This window comes from Ceratotherium simum, chromosome 24 (genome assembly GCF_057802395.1).
Source record: "Ceratotherium simum simum isolate JZ-2026a chromosome 24, ASM5780239v1, whole genome shotgun sequence".
In the NCBI taxonomy this organism is placed as follows: Eukaryota; Metazoa; Chordata; class Mammalia; order Perissodactyla; family Rhinocerotidae; genus Ceratotherium; species Ceratotherium simum.
Window position 1 is genome coordinate 46,193,596 of NC_141923.1, and position 18,873 is coordinate 46,212,468.

General features: G+C 41.5%; 2 protein-coding genes across 4 annotated transcripts in view; both read left to right on the top strand.

The window, feature by feature from the left end:
- Positions 1-10,274, top strand: part of TBPL2 (TATA-box binding protein like 2) — a 33,333-nt gene extending 23,059 nt beyond the window's left edge. The window contains exons 8-9 of the mRNA XM_014784232.1: positions 1,668-1,762; positions 10,198-10,274. Coding sequence (XP_014639718.1) covers positions 1,668-1,762; positions 10,198-10,274 — 172 coding nt within the window. The remainder of the gene's footprint in view (positions 1-1,667; positions 1,763-10,197) is intronic.
- A 2,522-nt stretch (positions 10,275-12,796) lies between these two features.
- Positions 12,797-18,873, top strand: part of ATG14 (autophagy related 14) — a 57,114-nt gene continuing 51,037 nt past the window's right edge. For all 3 annotated transcript variants that reach the window (XM_087448488.1, XM_087448487.1, XM_004426180.3), the window contains exon 1: positions 12,797-13,109. In XM_087448488.1, the coding sequence (XP_087304614.1) occupies positions 12,835-13,109 (275 nt within the window). In that variant the 5' untranslated portion in view covers positions 12,797-12,834. The remainder of the gene's footprint in view (positions 13,110-18,873) is intronic.

Sequence of the window (18,873 nt, forward strand, 5' to 3'; positions counted from 1 at the left end):
GTTGGAAGATCAAATGGAAACATTCCTTCTGTGCCTCCAGCCTTCACTTTCTTGGCTCAAACCTCATAGTTCCCAGAGGGGTTTTCCAGCGCTCCAGCTAGTATTGTGTCTCCCCAGTGTCAGGAAGTGGCTAGTGGGTAGAAGTCTTGACTTGATAGAGTGATGTCCCAGAAAGACAGGTCCACCTACAGCGATCTCCATGTGCTTGAGAACGGGAGCCTCACCATTGTGATGCATCTCTCGGGTGCCAATAAGAGGTTTTACATCTGCTGTTGCATGGGTCTTATTCATTGCAGAATGGAATGGAGTTTTTCCCTGTGGTCTGGATTCACCCTTTAAGGGCAGAGATTCATGTGTATTAGTGTTCCATTTCTCAGATGACTTCTTTTTCTTATCTGTTCATTAGCTTTTTTTTTTTTTTTTTTTTGAGAATAGTTTTATTTTATCAGCTTCCTCTTACCTCCTGACTTCTTTTTTGTAGGCTCCTCTTGCCTGTCTAGTTCTCTCTCCCCTTCTCATGGTCGAGTGTGGTAGAAGCAGTTTTTAACCCTGTCATCTTTTGTTCCATGGAGAAGCCAGCTTCCATTTAGTAGTAAATATGAGTTACTACTTATAGGAACAAATTCTGAATTTTAAAACTTGGGATAATTTAGTTTTCTTTATACAGTACCTGTCCAAAGACAAATAAGTGGTCTAGAAAATTGTTTAGGTTGTATCTGCTAAAAATCTTTAGCAGTTTATAAATGCATATAAAATGTGCTTATTATTGGGGAACTTGGAAAATTTAGAAAATGTGTTTATGTATTTTTACTGATAGACTTTTTTGAAAGATGCAGCCCATTTAACCAACAAGATCTTAATACATTAAATCTCATGGCTGGGGCCAGCCCCGTGGCTTAGTGGTTAAGTGCGCGTGCTCCGCTACTGGTGGCCCGGGTTCAGATCCCGGGCGCGCACCGACACACTGTTTGTCTGGCCATGCTGAGGCCGCGTCCTGCATGCAGCAACTAGAAGGATGTGCAACTATGACATACAACTATCTACTGGGGCTTTGGGGGAAAAAAGGAGGAGGATTGGCAATACATGTTAGCTCAGGGCTGGTCTTCCTCAGCAAAAAGAGGAGAATTGGCATGGATGTTAGCTCAGGCCTGATCGTCCTCACAAAAAAAAAAAAAACTCATGCCTAAGTTTCTAATAGCTTAGGATGACTTGCACTTGAAAAAAATCTTATAATCACAAGTGAATTTTCTTTTGACTGCCACAAGAAACTACCCAGGACACTCAAGACTACTTTTATCAAGATGGCCAGAAGGTTTTTGGTAAAATAGCTTTTTTTTTTTTTTTTTAAAGATTTTATTTATTCAGTTTTTCCCCCCAAAGCCCCAGTAGATAGTTGTATGTCATAGGTTCACATCCTTCTAGTTGCTGTACGTGGGACTCGGCCTCGCGTTGGACAGAGAAGTGGTGCCTCGGGGCGCTCCCGGGATCCGAACCCGGGCCGCCAGCATCAGAGTGCGCGCACTTAACCGCTAAGCCACGGAGCCGGCCCGGTAAAATAGCTTTTTAAAGCTGCTCTAGTATGCAGCTTTACTATATTGGGTCTTGAATATTATGGGAGAGTAGGTGAATAGTGCTCTTTTTAACTTTTTCCTTTTATGTCTTAACAGTTATGAACCTGAACTGTTTCCTGGCCTTATTTATAGAATGGTAAACTCACGAGTGGTGTTGCTTATCTTCGCATCGGGAAAAGTTGTGTTGACAGGTAAGTTCAAGATTATTTTCTCACTTTGATAAAATTCAACAGCTATGTGTGTGCTTTGCTTTTCCTTTTAAATAGCTTGTTCACCATTATAAAGTAATTCTTGCTGTTATAGAATACCTGGAAAAAATGAAAAGTAGAAAGGAATATAACATCACACATCAGTCCTAGTACCCAAAACAAGGTAACTTTTTTCGTGTTTTTTATGTCATTTTGATATGTACATTCATCATTCATCTTTACATACTTTTTATCAACCAATATGACATGTAGCTTAACTCATTCTTACAAACTCTTCATGAAGGTTTTTAACAGCTGCACAATGTTCTAGCAGAAGGGTCAGTAAACCTTTTTCTTTTTTCTTTTTTTCTTTTTTTTTTTTTGTGAGGAAGTTCGGCCCTGAGCTAACATCTGCCAATCCTCCTCTTTTTGGTGAGGAAGACTGGCCCTGGGCTAACATGCATGCCCATCTTCCTCCACTTTATATGGGACGCCGCCACAGCATGGCTTGACAAGTGGTGCATCACTGTGCGCCCAGGATCCGAACTGGCAAACCCCGGGCCGCCGCAGCAGTGCGCACGTGCTTAACCGCCTGCACCACCAGGCCGGCCCCTCAGTAAACCTTTTTCTGTAAAGGGCCAAATACTAAACATTTTAGGTTTTGCAGGTCATAGGGTCTCTGCAACAACTGAACTCTGCCATTGTAGTGTGAAAATAGCTATAGACATTGCATAAAGGAAAGGGCTCTGAAATGTGAATTTAATATAGTTCACATAATTTACTTGTAATCATGTAATCTTCTCTCCCTGCCCCCGCCCAACCATTTAAAATATAAAAATCATTCGTAGCTCACAGGCTGCAAAAATAGGCAGCCGACTGGATTTGGCCAGCTGGCCTAAGTTTCCTGACCTCTATCCTAACATGTTATTGCATCCAACTTATTCTCCCATTGTTAGGTGTTTAAATGTCCCTTCTTTGTTTGCTGCTTACATGACACAAACCTTTGGCTGTTTTCATGTGTAGAGAATTATTTTATCAGTGTGGATGCTCAGAAATGGAACTTTTGTTCAAAGATATGACCATTTAAGATTTTTAGTACAAATTACCAAATTGTTAAAGGCATATACAATACAGTTCTCCTATATCATCCATTCCTACCAGCAATGTATCTGTCATTTGCAACCCTCAGCAACATTCAAACAAAACGGTACAAAAGAAAATTTTAACTGTGAGTGAGATGGTCTCACTGCTTAACCTCACTGTAATCAGAAATTGACCACTGTTCAACAAATCCAAGAAACAGTATTTTATCTTTTGTAAATAGTGTACATAACTTACTCCTTTTGCCTCCTTAGTTTTCATTAGTTGTTTTTCCTCTAAGGATTTGTATTAGTTCACCATAATATTAAAAATAATTACTCTTTTTACAAAGAGGAAGATTGGCAACAGATGATAGCTCAGGGTGGATCTTCCTCAGCAAAAATAATAATAATAATTACTCTTTGTTACCTTTGTGACTTTTTCCCGTTGCCTTATTTTTATGTTAAAGCAGGGTTTTAAAAGTTCTTGAGGTAAAGGGTCGAGACTCTTTTCCATACCATTCTACTGAAGTCTAATGTTGTTTGAGTTTTTACACATTTTACTCTTCTGTACCAAGATGAATGCCTGGTTTATATGGCATGAGCCACACTGATTATGCCCCACCCCCATGTAGCCAGCCAGCCATCTTGACACGACGTATTCTTCTCATGATTAATTTGTGACGGCTCCTGTTGACCTTGACTTTATGTGTAGGTCTGTTCTCCAGATCTGTCTGTGCTCCAGGATTATGCTGTGATAATCCTCTTGTGTCTCTCCTGTTGTGGAATAAATGTGCTGTGATGTTCATGGTCTCTCTATCTGATAGGACTGGTTTCCCCTCATTGCTTCTCTCTTTGTTTCTTGGCTCCTCACAAATATTTATTCTTCCAAATAAACTTTAGAATTTTATAAAATCTTGCCCCATCTAGAAAAAATTGAGATTTTGGCATTACCTGAGTTAATTTGAGAAAAATTGATAGTTATCATTCAGCATCCAAAAACGTGGAATGTCTGTTCTTAAGTCTTTTAGAACTCTCAGTAAAGTTTTATAGTTTGTTTTCTTTCTAAGAAATAACTAATGTGTCTTCAAAGTACGGAAGCATGTTGGGGATTCCAGAACATTTTGAATACAACAAAGCTACAGTTCTTCAGAGGCCACCAGTTTAGAGGCTCGAATGATTAAGAGCCCCTAGTGACTAACAAAGTTTACTTCTACGTCCTGAAGGAAGGCGGAAAAGCCTGCCACTAAATTGAATAGTTATAGCTATTGGAGGCAAATATATGCCCTACTTAAGAAAACAGACTTGTCAAGACATTTGGAAGGATACTCTCTACTACCTGCTGTGTGTCATTACAAATCAGTCTTATTAGAAGTGCAAATTGCCAGTACAGGCTAAGTTCCTATTATAGGTACACAAAAACAAGTTTCTTTAAATATCCTTAATTCAAACTAGCTTTCCCACTTACCCCAAATTAAAAGGAAAAAAAATACTTTCATGTACACATTTGCTGGAAGTTTCAAATCACAAAAGTAAAGAATTGTCAACACTCAATACTGAAGACCGTACAATACACTTCCCTTAAAATTGATTAATGCGTTCAGCACATAGAATAGGCGAAGCTAAATTTCTTTATTCTTGCAAGATGTAGATCATCACTTTTGTGGAGGAGGGGAATGAGACATATTAACTGAAGTCCAGATTTCTGCTTGTATTATGAAGTAAAAGCCAGTCAATGTCTTACTACTGAAATATGAGTAATTATTATCTATTGAGGTTTTCCCTTGTTTATACTGTATTGTCTTCAAGTACTTTTACCTAGAACTATGTGGTTTAGGTTACTTTTGCTCCAAACGCAGAGACAAATGCTCCTTATTCCTTATCCTTAGGCACCTAGACTCTTTTCACCTGCAAAGGGCTTAAGAACTCACGGGCCCAATTTTGAGTGTAAATCTGGGGAAAGAGATCAAGGAGGCCTCCTTTGAGCCTTACCTCTAGAGCTTCAGCTGGGGATGGTCATGTCCAGTATCTAGTGGAGTCCTAGAGGCTCACGTTGTCGACTCCAACATGGCAAGACTCTGCAGAGCTATTTTGAAAGCAAAGTCCCAACAAGGGTAAATAATTTTTGCCTAGAAAACCTTAGAGGATTGTAATTACAAATGCCGTTTGATTTTCACTATATTAAATAACGGATCCGGGCTCTTCCCTAGGTAGGAACTGTAGAACACCAATATACATAATACAAAAGTGGCAATTTGAAACCATCGTATCATGTACCATTTGCAGGGTCTTTGAAAACAATTTATCCATGTGAAATTCTTACTCCTCTGAGGTGCCAAAGCTTCAGCCACCATGTCCAAGGCTACATCTGAATGTACTAATTATAGTTAAGTGAGCCAAGGACCTATCCTACCTTGTCATGGTCCCTGACAGCAAAAAGCAATGGGACCTGGGCCAAGCTTCACACTGTTGTCCCAGGACCGTGCTGCTTTTCTATGGCTTGCATGACATTTAGGACCCGTGTCTTTCCCCCAAACCACAGTAAAATTAATAGTATAGCCAGGATCTGCTGGAATAATATACAATTAACAGCAGATATGTTAATTTTCACTTCTAATGTCAGACATAATAGAGTTAACATGTTTTGGGCACTCACATGCCAGGCACTGTGATGAGAGCTTTTATGTGGGTTCTAGTTAACTCAGTGAGGTCGTACTTAATACCTGTTTCCTCACCTGTAAAATGGGGACGGTGGAGAGGTTAAGTAACCTTAGTAATATCACAGCTGCGTGTGCTGCAGCACAGGTGGTAACTTGAGCAGCCTGGCTCCAGAGCCCACCATCTTCACGTACCTGCCCTGTCCCCAGCTCTTTAGACACCTGTGAAAACATCTGTGTGGTCTGTTGGGCATCTTTTCCCTAATCCTCCTTGTCAGCTGAAGGAGTGATAAATACTCTCTTAGTAGGGAGAGGCAGCAGGTGTGCTGGCTAAGAGGCTGGGCTCTGGAAACCAGTTGTCCAGTTTGAAGCCAGGCTTTCCCACATAGGCTGTATGAATTTGGGTGAGTTGAAGTTCTCCACCTTGGTTTCCACATACGCAAAAGGCAGGTGGCCACAGAAGCTACCTGCTCAGTGTTGTGAGGAGGCAGAAAAACCGTGCCAGGTATATGGTAGCCGTGGTATAAATGTTAGCTGTTATTACCTAGGTGAAAGCACACTCTTTGTATTTCCTTCCTACCATTGAAAGAGACTGGAAATTTGCCGTGATGCCTTGCCCTAAGATGAGAATATGAAGTCTAAAGAGGGTTTAATAAAATGCTTCACATGTACTTATTTCTCTCCAGCATAAAGGACTAAGAAGCTGGGTCTTGGTTACTGAGGGTCACTCTCAATCAGCTAGACATCAGTGGTTCTTGGAAACGACTAGGTTAGAGGGCAGCATAAAAATGACCAGACTTCTTAGTGAGTGGGCCAGAGAGAGGGAGTAGAATATCCCTGTCGGTCTTATCAGGGATCCCCCACAATAGCAAATCTGTATATACTGCAAAATGTGTACCTTGAGGGGTTTCATGCTGTTTTTTTTTTTTTTTTTTTTTTTTTGAAATTGTAGGATTTTCACTTGTGTGCACACACATATGGTATCACTTGGGAAAATATGATGTGTAATTGTGACTTGGTGTAAGAATAGAATTGGCAAATCCAAGTAGTATTGGAAATTAATATTTGGGCTGGCTAAGGGGTAGGGATGAGCTTACAAACCTTATTGACAGACGATAGATATTTAATAAACTTTAGGTGCCTACCAGGTACGCATAATGTTTTAGGTGCTGAGGATGAAAAGTGAATAGAACACATTCCCCATCTGGCAAGAATCGAGCCCTAGTGAAGGAGACAGACATAAACAGGTTATGTGATCCTGGCTCTTACAGAACCAGATGCTCAGCCATGTGTACTTGGACCAGCCATCCCAACACCCTCATCCTGAAGTACATTTTCTAGGGCAATGAGAACGGCTTAGGTTTTGTAAAATGTTATGATTTACAAAGGACTTTTTACAAACATTTGCTCACGTAACCCTTATAGCACACCCATGAGAAGGCTATTGTCCTTATTTTACAGGTAAGAAACAAACGCAGACATTAAGCAATTTGCCTGTGATTTCAAACCTAGTTAGCGGTAGAGCTGGCACTTTAGCTAGTATGGTTTGGTCTCAAAGCCAGTCCTTTCCCCAATGCGGCAGCCACAGAATTTCCACCTCTGTCACCATGGAATGGTGTTGATCCCCCAAAGGGTCGGTCATTATTACCTGAAGGAAAGGACTGATATATTTTACTTAAAAGGCAAGGGTCATCTAATCCAAGTCTGGTGCTGAAAATTGGGATGTTTGATTATAGACTGATTATTAATAGGACTATAAGGGAACCTAAATTGGCCCCAAAGTTTTGATGCCAATATTTCAGTGAAGAAATATTTGACTAAGTCCCCTCATTGTAATACCCTGTTACAAATCCTGTCAATGTTTATTTGATGCCTTTTGGTGTAAAGGAAGGAACTGGATACATGAGGTCTTCTCCCATAGCTGCTACTCGTGATTCAGGGGAACTTCAACTTCTTGGGCCTCATTTTCCCACATAAGAAATGAAGAAATTGTACTAGATAATTTCCCTAAAGCCCTTTTGTGTCTAAACTTGTTTTTCTTTGGTATAAAATAATGATCACTTTCAGTGTCTGTTTCCTCTTGAGCAGTGGGTGTTTTCTGTCCTCCAGGAGATGCCAGAATGCTATACTCATCTTCCCCCCCCCCCCGCCGTGAGGAAGATTAGCCCTGAGCTAACATCCGATGCTGATCCTCCTCTTTTTGCTGAGGAAGATTGGCCCTGGGCTAACATCCGTGCCCATCTTCCTCTACTTTATATGTGACGCCGCCACAGCATGGCTTGACAAGCAGTGCATCGGTGCCTGCGAACCCCGGGGCGCCAGAGCGGAGCGCGTGCACTTAACCGCTATGCCACCAGGGCAGCCCGGAATGCTATACTCTTTTGGGCTTGAATGGAATGCTTTTAGGTATGATTTATTTTAAGTGTTATGAAAAAACTAAAGTACATAGTTACCCAAAATGCTGGATCTAGACACTTTGTTCCTCAATTCAAGATAAAAAGAACCTTGGTGTGGGGGGAGTGGAGGGGATGTGTGTGTTTGCTATACCTACTCTCCTTCACTGTCTCCTGAGAAAGCTGTTGCCTTCAAACATATCCGGAAGCTGAAAAAGTCTATCAAACCAGAGGCAGAGAGTTTTTTATAATGGTGTTTTACTTCTTCCCCAACTAACTGGTTTCTACAAAACCAGTCTCTTTAGAAACTAAAATTTTAGTGCTATAACTAAAATTGGCCAAGACTTGAGAGGTTGTTCCTACTCCAAAGGTACAGAGTTTTGTTATCCATATCAGTAACTTGCCCTCCTCCCCACCCCATCTTTAGGGGTGGACACTCACAGATAGTAAACCTTTTGGCAATGAAGAAGTAATTTTTGCCATTACCTCTCAAAAATATTTTAAGCTTATAAGTTTAAAATATTAATCTTTGTTAAAAGCTTAAAAGCTTCATCTTTGTATCTTTAAAAAAATTTTTTTAATGAGGTGAAATTCACATAACATAAACTTAACCACTTGAAAGTGCACAATTCAGTGGCATTTAGTACATTCACAGTGTCGTGCAACCACCACCTCTATCTAGTGCCAAAACATTTCCAGTACCCTAAAATAAAATCCCATCTCATTAAACAGATTCTCCCTATTCCTCCCTCCCGCAGCCCCTGGCAACCACCGATCTGCATTCTGTGTCTATGGATTTACTTATTCTGGATATTTCATAGAAATGGAATCATATCATTTATGATCTTTGGTGTTAGGCTTCTTTCACTTAGCATAATGTTTTTGAGGCTCATCCACACTGTAGTATGTATCAGTACTTCATTCCTTTTTAAGGCTGAATAATATTCCATTGTAGGTATACATCACAAATTTGTTTATCCATTCATCTGTTGATAGACACTGGGTTGTTTTCACTTTGGGGCTATTGTGAATAGTGCTGCAATGAATATGCGTCTACGTGTGTCCTATTTATCTGAGTACCTGTTTTCAATTTGGGGGGTATATACCCAGGAGTGGAATTGCTGGGTCATATGGTAATTCTTATTTTAATGTTTTTGAGGAACTGCCAAAGTGTTTTCCCCAGTGGCTGAACCATTTTTCTTTCCCACCAGCAGTATGTGAGGGTTCCAATTTCTCTTTATCTTTGCCAACACTAGCTATTTTCCATTTTTTAAATTATTATTATAGCTCATTCTTGATTCTGAATCCTGATTTCTACCTGCTTCTCGAATCTGGTGATCTTCCTTTTGGTAATTCCCTCCCATTAGTCCTATAATTAAACCAGATAACCACTTCTCACATGTTATTTCTGCCCTCATACTGAGCCTTCCTCCTCTCTAACTTGATAGCTTTCAAGGAAGAGACTTTATCAACTTGAGCTATTTTCTTTTTCTCTTCATGCTAATAGTTTTTATATTCATTAATCTCCTTGCCTCCTGCCCAATGTCAGATAATAGTTTGTTGATTAGCTGACAGCTCCATATAAATATAAGTACTACCAGTCTGTAACCCTTAGCACAATGTGCCTGCATAGCTTTGAAGGTGCAAGTAGTTTAGTGGTGGGTGGTGGTGAGAGATGAGGGAGGGACTGACTGATAATCTCTCTTAAGGGTGAGGACTGGGTCTATTTCATGTTTTTATCCTCATAAAAGGGTAGGAGGATCTATCGTAGGGCAGTAATGCTATCAAGATCCCTTGAAACTTAAGACTGGAAAGGTGACACTGGTACAATTTTTCCCTCTAATAATCCCTTCCCATACATTGAAATTTAAAACTTTAAAATACCTCTAGTTTGTCTCATTCTGTTAGTCAGTATTAGGGAATTGAGATGTTAACTAGAAATGAGTAGATTAAAGGAGGTCCCTTTTGCTGGTAAAGTGCCCACCGGTGCTGATGAAGGTCATGTTCTGTGGTCACGTTCATGGCACACTGAGAGAACATTCCATATTTTATACCGAGCCCTGTGAGGCTAGAAAATGAACTGACATGCCCACAGAGCGGAAGTGCTGGAAAACGCTGCCCTAGGGTCTGTGTGTGGGGACATGGCTATAGTCACTGACTTCCTTACTAGCAATAAATGTCACTTCTCAGGTATGCCTAAAGAGATGTCATCACAGTAAAAGTAATTGGAGATGACAATGAAATTGTAGTTTTAAGAAAATTTTGGTATTTTTATATTGAAGATTATATAAACCTGAATTTCTTTATAGGTGCCAAAGAACGTTCTGAGATCTATGAAGCATTTGAAAAGATCTATCCTATTTTAAAGAATTTTGAAAAAGCCTGAGTATATCATTCCACATCTCACAGTATATTGGTCTGAATATGTATATAAGCCCAGCACAGAAACAGCTGGACTGTAGATGTTCCATGTACATTTTGAGTTTACTTATTAAAGAGTGATTCTTTGTGAGCAACCATGCCTAAGAAACGAAGAAACTTTGTTTTCAAAATGAGTCTGTTACTTTAAAAAGTGAACAAGTAAACGTATTTCAGAATTTGAGAGTTAGGTCCTTGCTAGAATGAGATTGTAGCATCATTAAAATTTAATGCTCTGCTCTTGTTCAAGATGTAATACATTAATATGTGTTCTCTGAAAATACATAGCAATATATAGAAATTTCAAATAACTGCATAATATAGATAATATGTGTAATATCCTCTAACAGGATAGAAATTTGTCTGTTTTTTGCCTTTAAAAATATTAAGTAGTGGGGCCGGCCTGGTGGCGTAGCAGTCAAGTTCGCATGCTCAGCTTCTGCGGCGGCCCGGGGTTCGTGGGTTCTGATCCTGGGCGCGGACTTACGCACCGCTCATCAAGCCATGCTGAGGCTGCGTCCCACATGGAGCAACTAGAAAAATGTACAACCATGAAATGCAACTATCTACTGGGGCTTTGGGGAGGGGGGAAAAAAGGGAAAAAGGAGGAAGATTGGCAAGAGATGTTAGCTCAGGGCCAATCTTCCTCAAAATTTTCAATACTTCGTTTGTTTAAAAAAATATTAAGTAGATGATCTTGGCCATTAGCTACAGGCACTGTGAAGGATCCTATCAGAATACAAATGAAACATGAAAATCTGAAACCTTAAGAAAAATTAAATATCTTTTTGTTTGAAATGATCAGAAAATTCTTTCTCTCACTTATACATCTTAAACTTTCAGGAAACGTTCAGTTTTAGTGTAAGCTCTATTTTGAAAATAGCTTAGGGTCTTTTTGCTTTTTTCATACTTTCATAATCCTGTGTAATGGTATTAAAATAGACGGGATAAGACTAAGAGGATGGAGTAAAGGGTTCAGATTCAAGACCTAATTAGGTTGTGGAATCATCAACATTTGATCAAGACGTGGAGGTTAATGGGGAGGTGCGGGGCTCACATGACTCATGGCTCTTCTTCCCAAGTGGTCAGTGATTGTCTTTCACCAAGAGGAGGAAACAGGTTTATGTGGACGGTGAGTTCAGTTTCCAACATGCTGAGTTGGTGGTGGCCAGGGTACATCACTTTATACCTAGGAGGCAGTTATGGACCTTGGGGTATGGAACTTGGGAGAGAAGTCCCAGCTCAGCTCGAGAGAGAATTGAGGGCACTCATCAATTGACAGTCAGCTTAAAAAGCAAATTTGCCTGTTATTTTATCTCAATATTTGGGAACAGCCAAAAGAATTGCAATTTGGGATGTGCATGCTATGGCAAACCATAGGCAAATCTAGAAAACAGGGAAGCTGCCTTCATAGAGGAACAAGGGAGGGTAGGGGGGGGCTATTCTAAAGGAAAGTCCATTGGGGGAAAGGAGCAGTTCAGGGTGGTAATGGCTTCTCATTGGCTGAGCTATTGCCAGGTGGAGAGAGAAATCTTCCTTCAGCAGTAAAGTAGTTTTATTTCCTGCAGAAGATGCAAGCCTGCCTCTCAGCTGCCCTCTCTTCCTGTTGGGGGAAATGGACCATGTGTAATAGGGCATGAGAACTCCCTGTACAGGTCTTCACAACTCCAATTTAGTTAAGGTTTCTTTTAATTTCCATAACAGCCTACCAAAATAATCCTTGAGAATCACAATTTGACCTATATGCTCACTTTTCTTTTTTCCTTCTGTAGTTTAGAGGCATATTCAACACTAATTACTCTGAATTAATCCTCTAACTCATCCTATTTACCCTTACAGAGGGAAAAAAAAAAGAATGCAGGAATCTACTTTTTAGGTTAAATTCTACCTTGTTCAAATTTTGTCTCAGAGCATTGCCCAGAGTAGGGGAGGAATGTTGGACATTAATTTAAAATTCACTTTTCAGAAAGCTACAACTTGGATTCCCAGGTCCTTTATCCTTGTTTCCACTGGTTAGCTATTTTCGGTAAGGTACTATCAGATTACTATTAAACATATTTACTTATTAATCGTCACGACGTCAGGTAGGTACTGTAATTATCTCCATTTAACGGATAAAAACACAGGCACAGAGAGATTAGGAATTTGTCCCAAATCACACAGCTATTAAGGAGGTGGGTAGGCCAAAATTCAAACTCGCTCCAAGACGCAGCCCCCTCACCCAACTTTATTGGCTGTAGTTTGAGCCAAATTTAAAAGCATCCTAGCGAATTAAAGAAATTCCCTTATTTTGTTCCCAATCCGTTTCCCCAGAATCCTTAGGGCATCGTATTACTATTTCTTGCACAAGTTCGGGGCGGTAACTTGTAGCCTTGGCAGGATCTAGCGGAGGATGACGTTTGTCTGGCTGACTCCGCCCTCTAACATAACTCGCCCCCCTTCGGCACCGCCGCCCCCAGCAGTCCGGAAGAGCACCGGGCCTGGCTGGAGCCCGGCCGCCCGCCCCAGGCTCCGCCTCCTCGCCCAGGATGCATCTGGTTGAAAACAAAATCCCACGTGACTGGCTCTGCTCTCAGGCCATCATGGCGTCTCCCAGTGGGAAGGCAGCCCGCGAGCCCGAGGCTTCTAGCGGCGGGCCGCGGCCCCTCGCCCGGAACCTCGTGGATTGCGTCGACGATGCAGAGGGGCTCTACGTGGCGGTCGAGCGGTGTCCGCTGTGCAACACCACCCGCCGCCGGCTGACCTGCGCCAAGTGCGTCCAGAACGGCGATTTCGTCTACTTCGACGGCCGCGACCGCGAGAGGTAGGGCAGCCGCCACTTCCCTATTGTTTCTTCGCCAGCTGTCTCCTGTAGCCGTGCGACTGGAGGCGGGAGCCGAGGCCCCGGGTTCGGGCCCCGGAGTGCGGCGAGAGGAGGGGGAGGTCGGGAGGCTAGCTGCTTTGCACCGGCGCTTTGCTCCCAGGGGACGGTGACGGGGTCGGGCGTGGGAGCCAAATGAGGGAAGGTCGCCGTTTCCCCATAACTCACCGAGAGGAGTCTTAGCGCACGGTGCTCCTGGGTACTAGGGAAAAGGCATAGATGGTGACTCTGGAGAAGTCTTCACGTATTGTTGCCATAGAGTTGGATTCTCGGTTCTTTGCCGCACTCCCATTCAAAAGCTTAGTTTAACCTTTCTCAGTCTTCGAAAGCACGTTTATTCACTAGAGGAGAGACCAGAAGAGAATCAAATAACTGGTTAAGAGAGATTCAAGCCCTGTTAGCCTGTGTCACAGATGGCCCTTGTTATCAGACAGGCTCACTCTAATGTGTGAGCTAGGACTAGCTAGTTGCTCCATTTTCCCTCTGCCTCCAAAGATTGTTTTGGATCCTAAGGAGTCTGGGGATGTGTTCTAGCTTTGTTTTAAAATACTGGGAGCTGCAAGCTCTTACTTAAGAGAATTGAATTTAGGACTGTGTTTTGGCCTTGTTTTGACATCTAAACAGAGAGCTACAAGTCCTTGGTTAAGATAATTGAAAAATTAGTGTGATTAGCTGTAGGGTCTCTCACTCGCAACATTTGTTTTAATCAGTTAGTGTCAGTGATAGTAAGATAGCTAACTCTTTGAGTGCAAAAGTTCAGGGATTAATGAGCCAGCCCTGATGGCCTAGCAGTTCAAGTTCGTGGCGCTTGGTTCGGTTCTGGGCGCGGAACCACACCACTTGTCTGTCAGTAGCCATGCTCTGGGGGCAAACATAGAAGAACTAGAAGGACTTACAGCTAGAATATACAACTCTGTATTGGGGCTCTGGGGAGGAAAAAAAGAGAGAACAATATTGGCAACCGATGTTAAATCAGAGCGAATCTTTTCCAGCCAAAAAAAAAAAAGTAATTAAGGTATTAATTCATTTATGACAACCCAATAAATTATTATCCCCAACTTACTGCTGAGGAAACTGCACAGTTAAGTACCTTGCCCTAGGTCACACAGACAATAAACGTAGGGGCCAGAATTAAAATCCAGGCAGCCGAAACCCATGTACCATGCACTTAACCGCTGGATTGTACAAACTCTATATTTGGAAATGTTTTGAGTTCTAGTGTTCCTCTGATCATGAATGGAGTTAATTTCTTTCTCTTTTGAGATTAGTATGAGGTAAGCTTTTTGCTGTGTCTCATTGAGGCACTCAATGACTTTAGAAACTGCTGGTGTAATAAGTGATAGCTTTAAAAAATTAAACCAGTTGTTTTATTATAAGAATACTAAGTATGAGATGGAAATTTCTAACTGATGGATTTTATCGGGGGTTCAGTTCTGGACCCTCTTCTGTATCTATACTTTTCACTAGATCCATCCCTGTGATTTAAATACCATCTAGATGCTGAAGACTGCCAGACTGGTATCTGCAACCCAGACTTCTCTGAAATCTAGAAAACAGCTGACTACTCAACATCTGTATTTAAATTTGTAATAAGTATTTCCATCTTAATATGGCAAACTGAACTCATGATTTCCCATGATAAATCTGTTCCTCCCATGCTCATCCCAAGCCAGTAAATAGTAACCTCATTTTTCTTTGGTACAGGCCAAAAAACCTAGTCTTCCTTGACTCCTCTCTTTATCCACGTTGCAACCAGAGTTAACACCGCTCCTCCACTCCTCTGTTCAGTCTTCCAGGGGTTTCCTGTTACTCAAAGTAAAAAAGCCAAAGTCCTTAACCAGTGTTCTATATTGTCTGTTCCTCTTCTGATGGCCTATTATTGTTTCGCTTACGTACTCGGCTGTACCGTCCTGGCCTCCTTTTAGTCCTCAAACATACCAAGAACACGCCTGCCTCAGGGCCATTGCAATCTTACTCAGACTGCCAGGAACTCTTTGCTCCCAGAAATCTTCAGGGAGCCTCCTTTGTTTCCTTTAGGCCTCTGCTCATACATGAAGTAAACTCTTTTTGACCATTCAATTAAAATAGTAATCTCCTTTCCCAATTAACCTGCTTTATTGTCTTCCATAGCACTTATCACTGTCTTTTGGTTTACATATTAGTTTCTCTAACTGCCCCCTCTCCAATAATGTAAGGTCTATGAGAGCAAGACTGTATCAGTTTTGTACTTTACTGTATCATCACGTGGTAGAAGCTTAATGAAGATTTCTTGAATGATTAAATGAATCTATCCCCCTTCCCAAACTTAGTCTGATCCCTAACCATTTCATTATTATCGATCATGATCCATTTGTTAGTAAAGCCAGAAACCTGGGAGTTATCCTAGACTTTTCCTTCTTTCTTATTTCTTGTATCTAAATCATTGGCAAGTATAATTTGATCTGCTCCAAAACAGATCTCGAATCTGTCTCCTAGTCCAGACCACCATCATTTGTCTCCTGGCTACTTACTGGTTTCCTCTCTTTTACCCATACATCTCCCCCCTACCCTCCCTCTGGCCTCCACACAGCAGCCACGGTAGAAATGTAAATCAGATAAAGTCACTGTTCTGCTTAAACCTTTCGATGGCTTTCCACTGCGTTTAAAATAAAATCCAAGCTCCTCGTTATGGCATATAAAGTCCACTGTGATCTGGCTACTGCTTGCTTCTCTAACTTTGGCTGTAAGGTTGAGTTTAAAACGTGGGCTTTGGGTTCATGCTGCATTGAATTCAGTATAAGCTCCACCACTTGCTATGTGATTTTGAACAGGTTTCTTAACCTCGCCTGTGCTTATTTCATTTTGAAAACGATGGGGTATCTAACTTTGTAGGTTTCTAGTAGTGATAAGAGCATGCATTAGAGTACTTAGCATGAGATCTAGCGTATATTAAGCACTCAAAAAATAAACTCACGCCGTTCGCCCTCATATTCCCTGCTCCGTCGCCAGGGGCCTTCTCTCAAATCCTCAAACACGTGAAACTTTGCCACCACTGGGCCTTTTCCCTTGCTGTTCCGTCTGCCTGGAACACTGTTCCTCGTGATTGACAAGGAAATGATTGTCTTTCATGTCTCAACTTAAATGTCACTTCCTCAGGGAGGCCTTCCCTGACCTTCACTCAGGTAGGTTCCCACTTGTGTTTTCTATCACAGTACTCAGTTGCTTCACGGTACTGAGCATGATATGTACTGCTGTTTATTTGAGGAAGATATCTGCATCCAGAATGTAGATCCATGAAGGCGTGAATTCTGGTTTTGGTCAGTCCGTGCTTAGTGCAGCGGCAGTGGGTCGCACATAGTAGGCATATTGTTGAAGGAATGGCAAAGGCAATGCAACTTTAAAAAATGAGATACAAATTCTCTGCTGAATCTGAGCATTAAGGTGAATTTTCAGAAGAGGGGTGTGTTATAGTGTATTTCTTTTTCTGACCAAGCAGAAAGATAAAGAGCAATTGCCAGAACCCTTCAAAATTTAGAAATAAAAGTGAAATTTTAGGGTCAGGGATGACAGGACTGCCACAGTGGTCTGCTCAGCCAGCTTCACTTCACTTTGCAGCTTTCCCTTTTCTGAACTGTGTTTTCCTTAAGAAAGGGAGTCTGTTTTCCTTCGTTCCCAGAACAGTGCCCAATATCTAGTAGGATGTGAGAATCTCTTGAGACCCAGAACCACCGTCCCAATAGCCAGATCATTTTTTTTTTGTGAGGAAGACCGGCTCTGAGCTAACATCTATTGCCAATCCTCCTCCTTTTTTTTCCCCCAAAGCCCCAATAGATAGCTGTATGTCACAGTTGCACATCCTGCTAGTTGCTGTATGTGGCACGCGGCCTCAGCATGGCCAGAGAAGCGGTGCGTCAGTGCGCGCCTGGGATCCGAACCTGGGCTGCCAGTAGCGAAGCATGCGCACTTAACCGCTAAGCCATGGGGCCGGCCCCAACCAGATCATTTTTAATGAGCTCTCTTTGGGTACAGTTATCTGCATAAAATGTTCTGGCCAGTTACAGAGGAGAAAGGCAGGTCTCTGCTCTCAGAGATTCACACTGACTACTAATAAGCCTTAAATTGCGTGGGTCAAAGGTTGATCGTCAGATACTCTACCATCTTCAGTATTGATGAAAAATTTTGTATTCTGTGCTTTGCTTTCAGACTCTTTTTCCTTTTCCTTTGAAAAGCCCCTCACTGTGAGAAACCACTTGGAAATAAAATATGGATGCTTACAGCACAGTTTAAAAAGTCCTCTTTAGCCTCTGATTCTTTTTAGTAAATTAGCTGTGCCTACGTGATCTTGAGTGTGATGATGTGTCTCAAAGTTCTTGTAAGTGTATTTTTTCAAGTGTCATTAATAGACTTGCTGAATATACAGGTTTTAATGGTTTAGCAGTTCAAGGAAATTAGATATTAAAGAACAAATCTATCATAATAATTAGTTCCTTTGACTCTTAAGAAGGGAACATGTCTGTGTAATATTGTGGACAGTGTGAACTTAACAGATGGGTGGATGGAAACATGCTGAGCTCCTCGCCTTGTTGCTGCTGTTCAGTGGGAAGACGTCTGTGTCCTCATCACCTTGTCCCTTCATCCTCCCCCACCTTGGCTCCCTCCTAAAACAATACCCACTTTCTTCTTTGTTTTCTCATCTATATCTTTTAACTTGTGTGCTTCTTTAAGAATGAAGAGGAATAATGTTAAGCAGTGCTCTCAACACAGTCGCCTCTGGATCTTGTACTGATGAACATTTTAAAATCATAGGTCTTTTAACAGGAATATAATTTTCTGGGTTATACATTTATCTGACACCAAAAATAGCAGGGTTACCCTATAGATAACTGACAAGTTGAAGTAATCTTTCCACTCAAAACTGGAAAGAAATTGGTTACCAGCTTATGATAGATGTGGGAATAAGATGGGAAACAGAATCTGACACTATAGCATCCAGGAAAATCTGCTGCTGGTTTAGGAACCAGTTATTTTACGGAGTGGATCAAAAAGAAAGACACACACACAGGGCTGGCCTGAGGGTGTAGTGGTTAAGTTCGGCATGTTCCGCTTTGGCTGCCTGGGTTCGCATCCCAGGCAGGGACCTACACTACTTGTCAGCCACGCTGTGGGGCTGACCCACGTATAAAGTAGAGGAAGGTTGGCACAGATGTTAGCTCATGGCTAATCTTCCTCAAGAAAAAAAACGAGGAAGATTGGCAACAGATGTTAGCTCAGGGTGGCTCTTCTTGAGCAAAAAAAAAAAAAAGACACTTTATAAGCATATGGATATTGCTTTTGTAAGGAATGATGCAGGATTACCTTCACTGTGAGTTTTAAGAATATGTGGATACACTTCTACCAGGAAACAGAAATATGGGCGCTGAACAAATTGAGAGATGGGATAAAGGATAAGCAAGAAATTTTAGATGTTACTGAAGATTTCAAGGGGAAGACACAGCCAACATCCAAAAAATTATCCTTTAGACATTTCTGTTCCCCCTCCAGTATCTTTTTGGTTGTCAGTCACTGTAGTCTATAAAAATCTATTGTCTTGAGAATTCAGTTCTAGACCCACATTTGTATACCTCACTCAGCAGAACAAAAGCTCTACAGCGGGCTGGACTCCCCATCTTTCGACAAGAGTTTATCAGCTTTACTGCCATTTGATTGTCTTTCAAGAAGAGTCTCAACT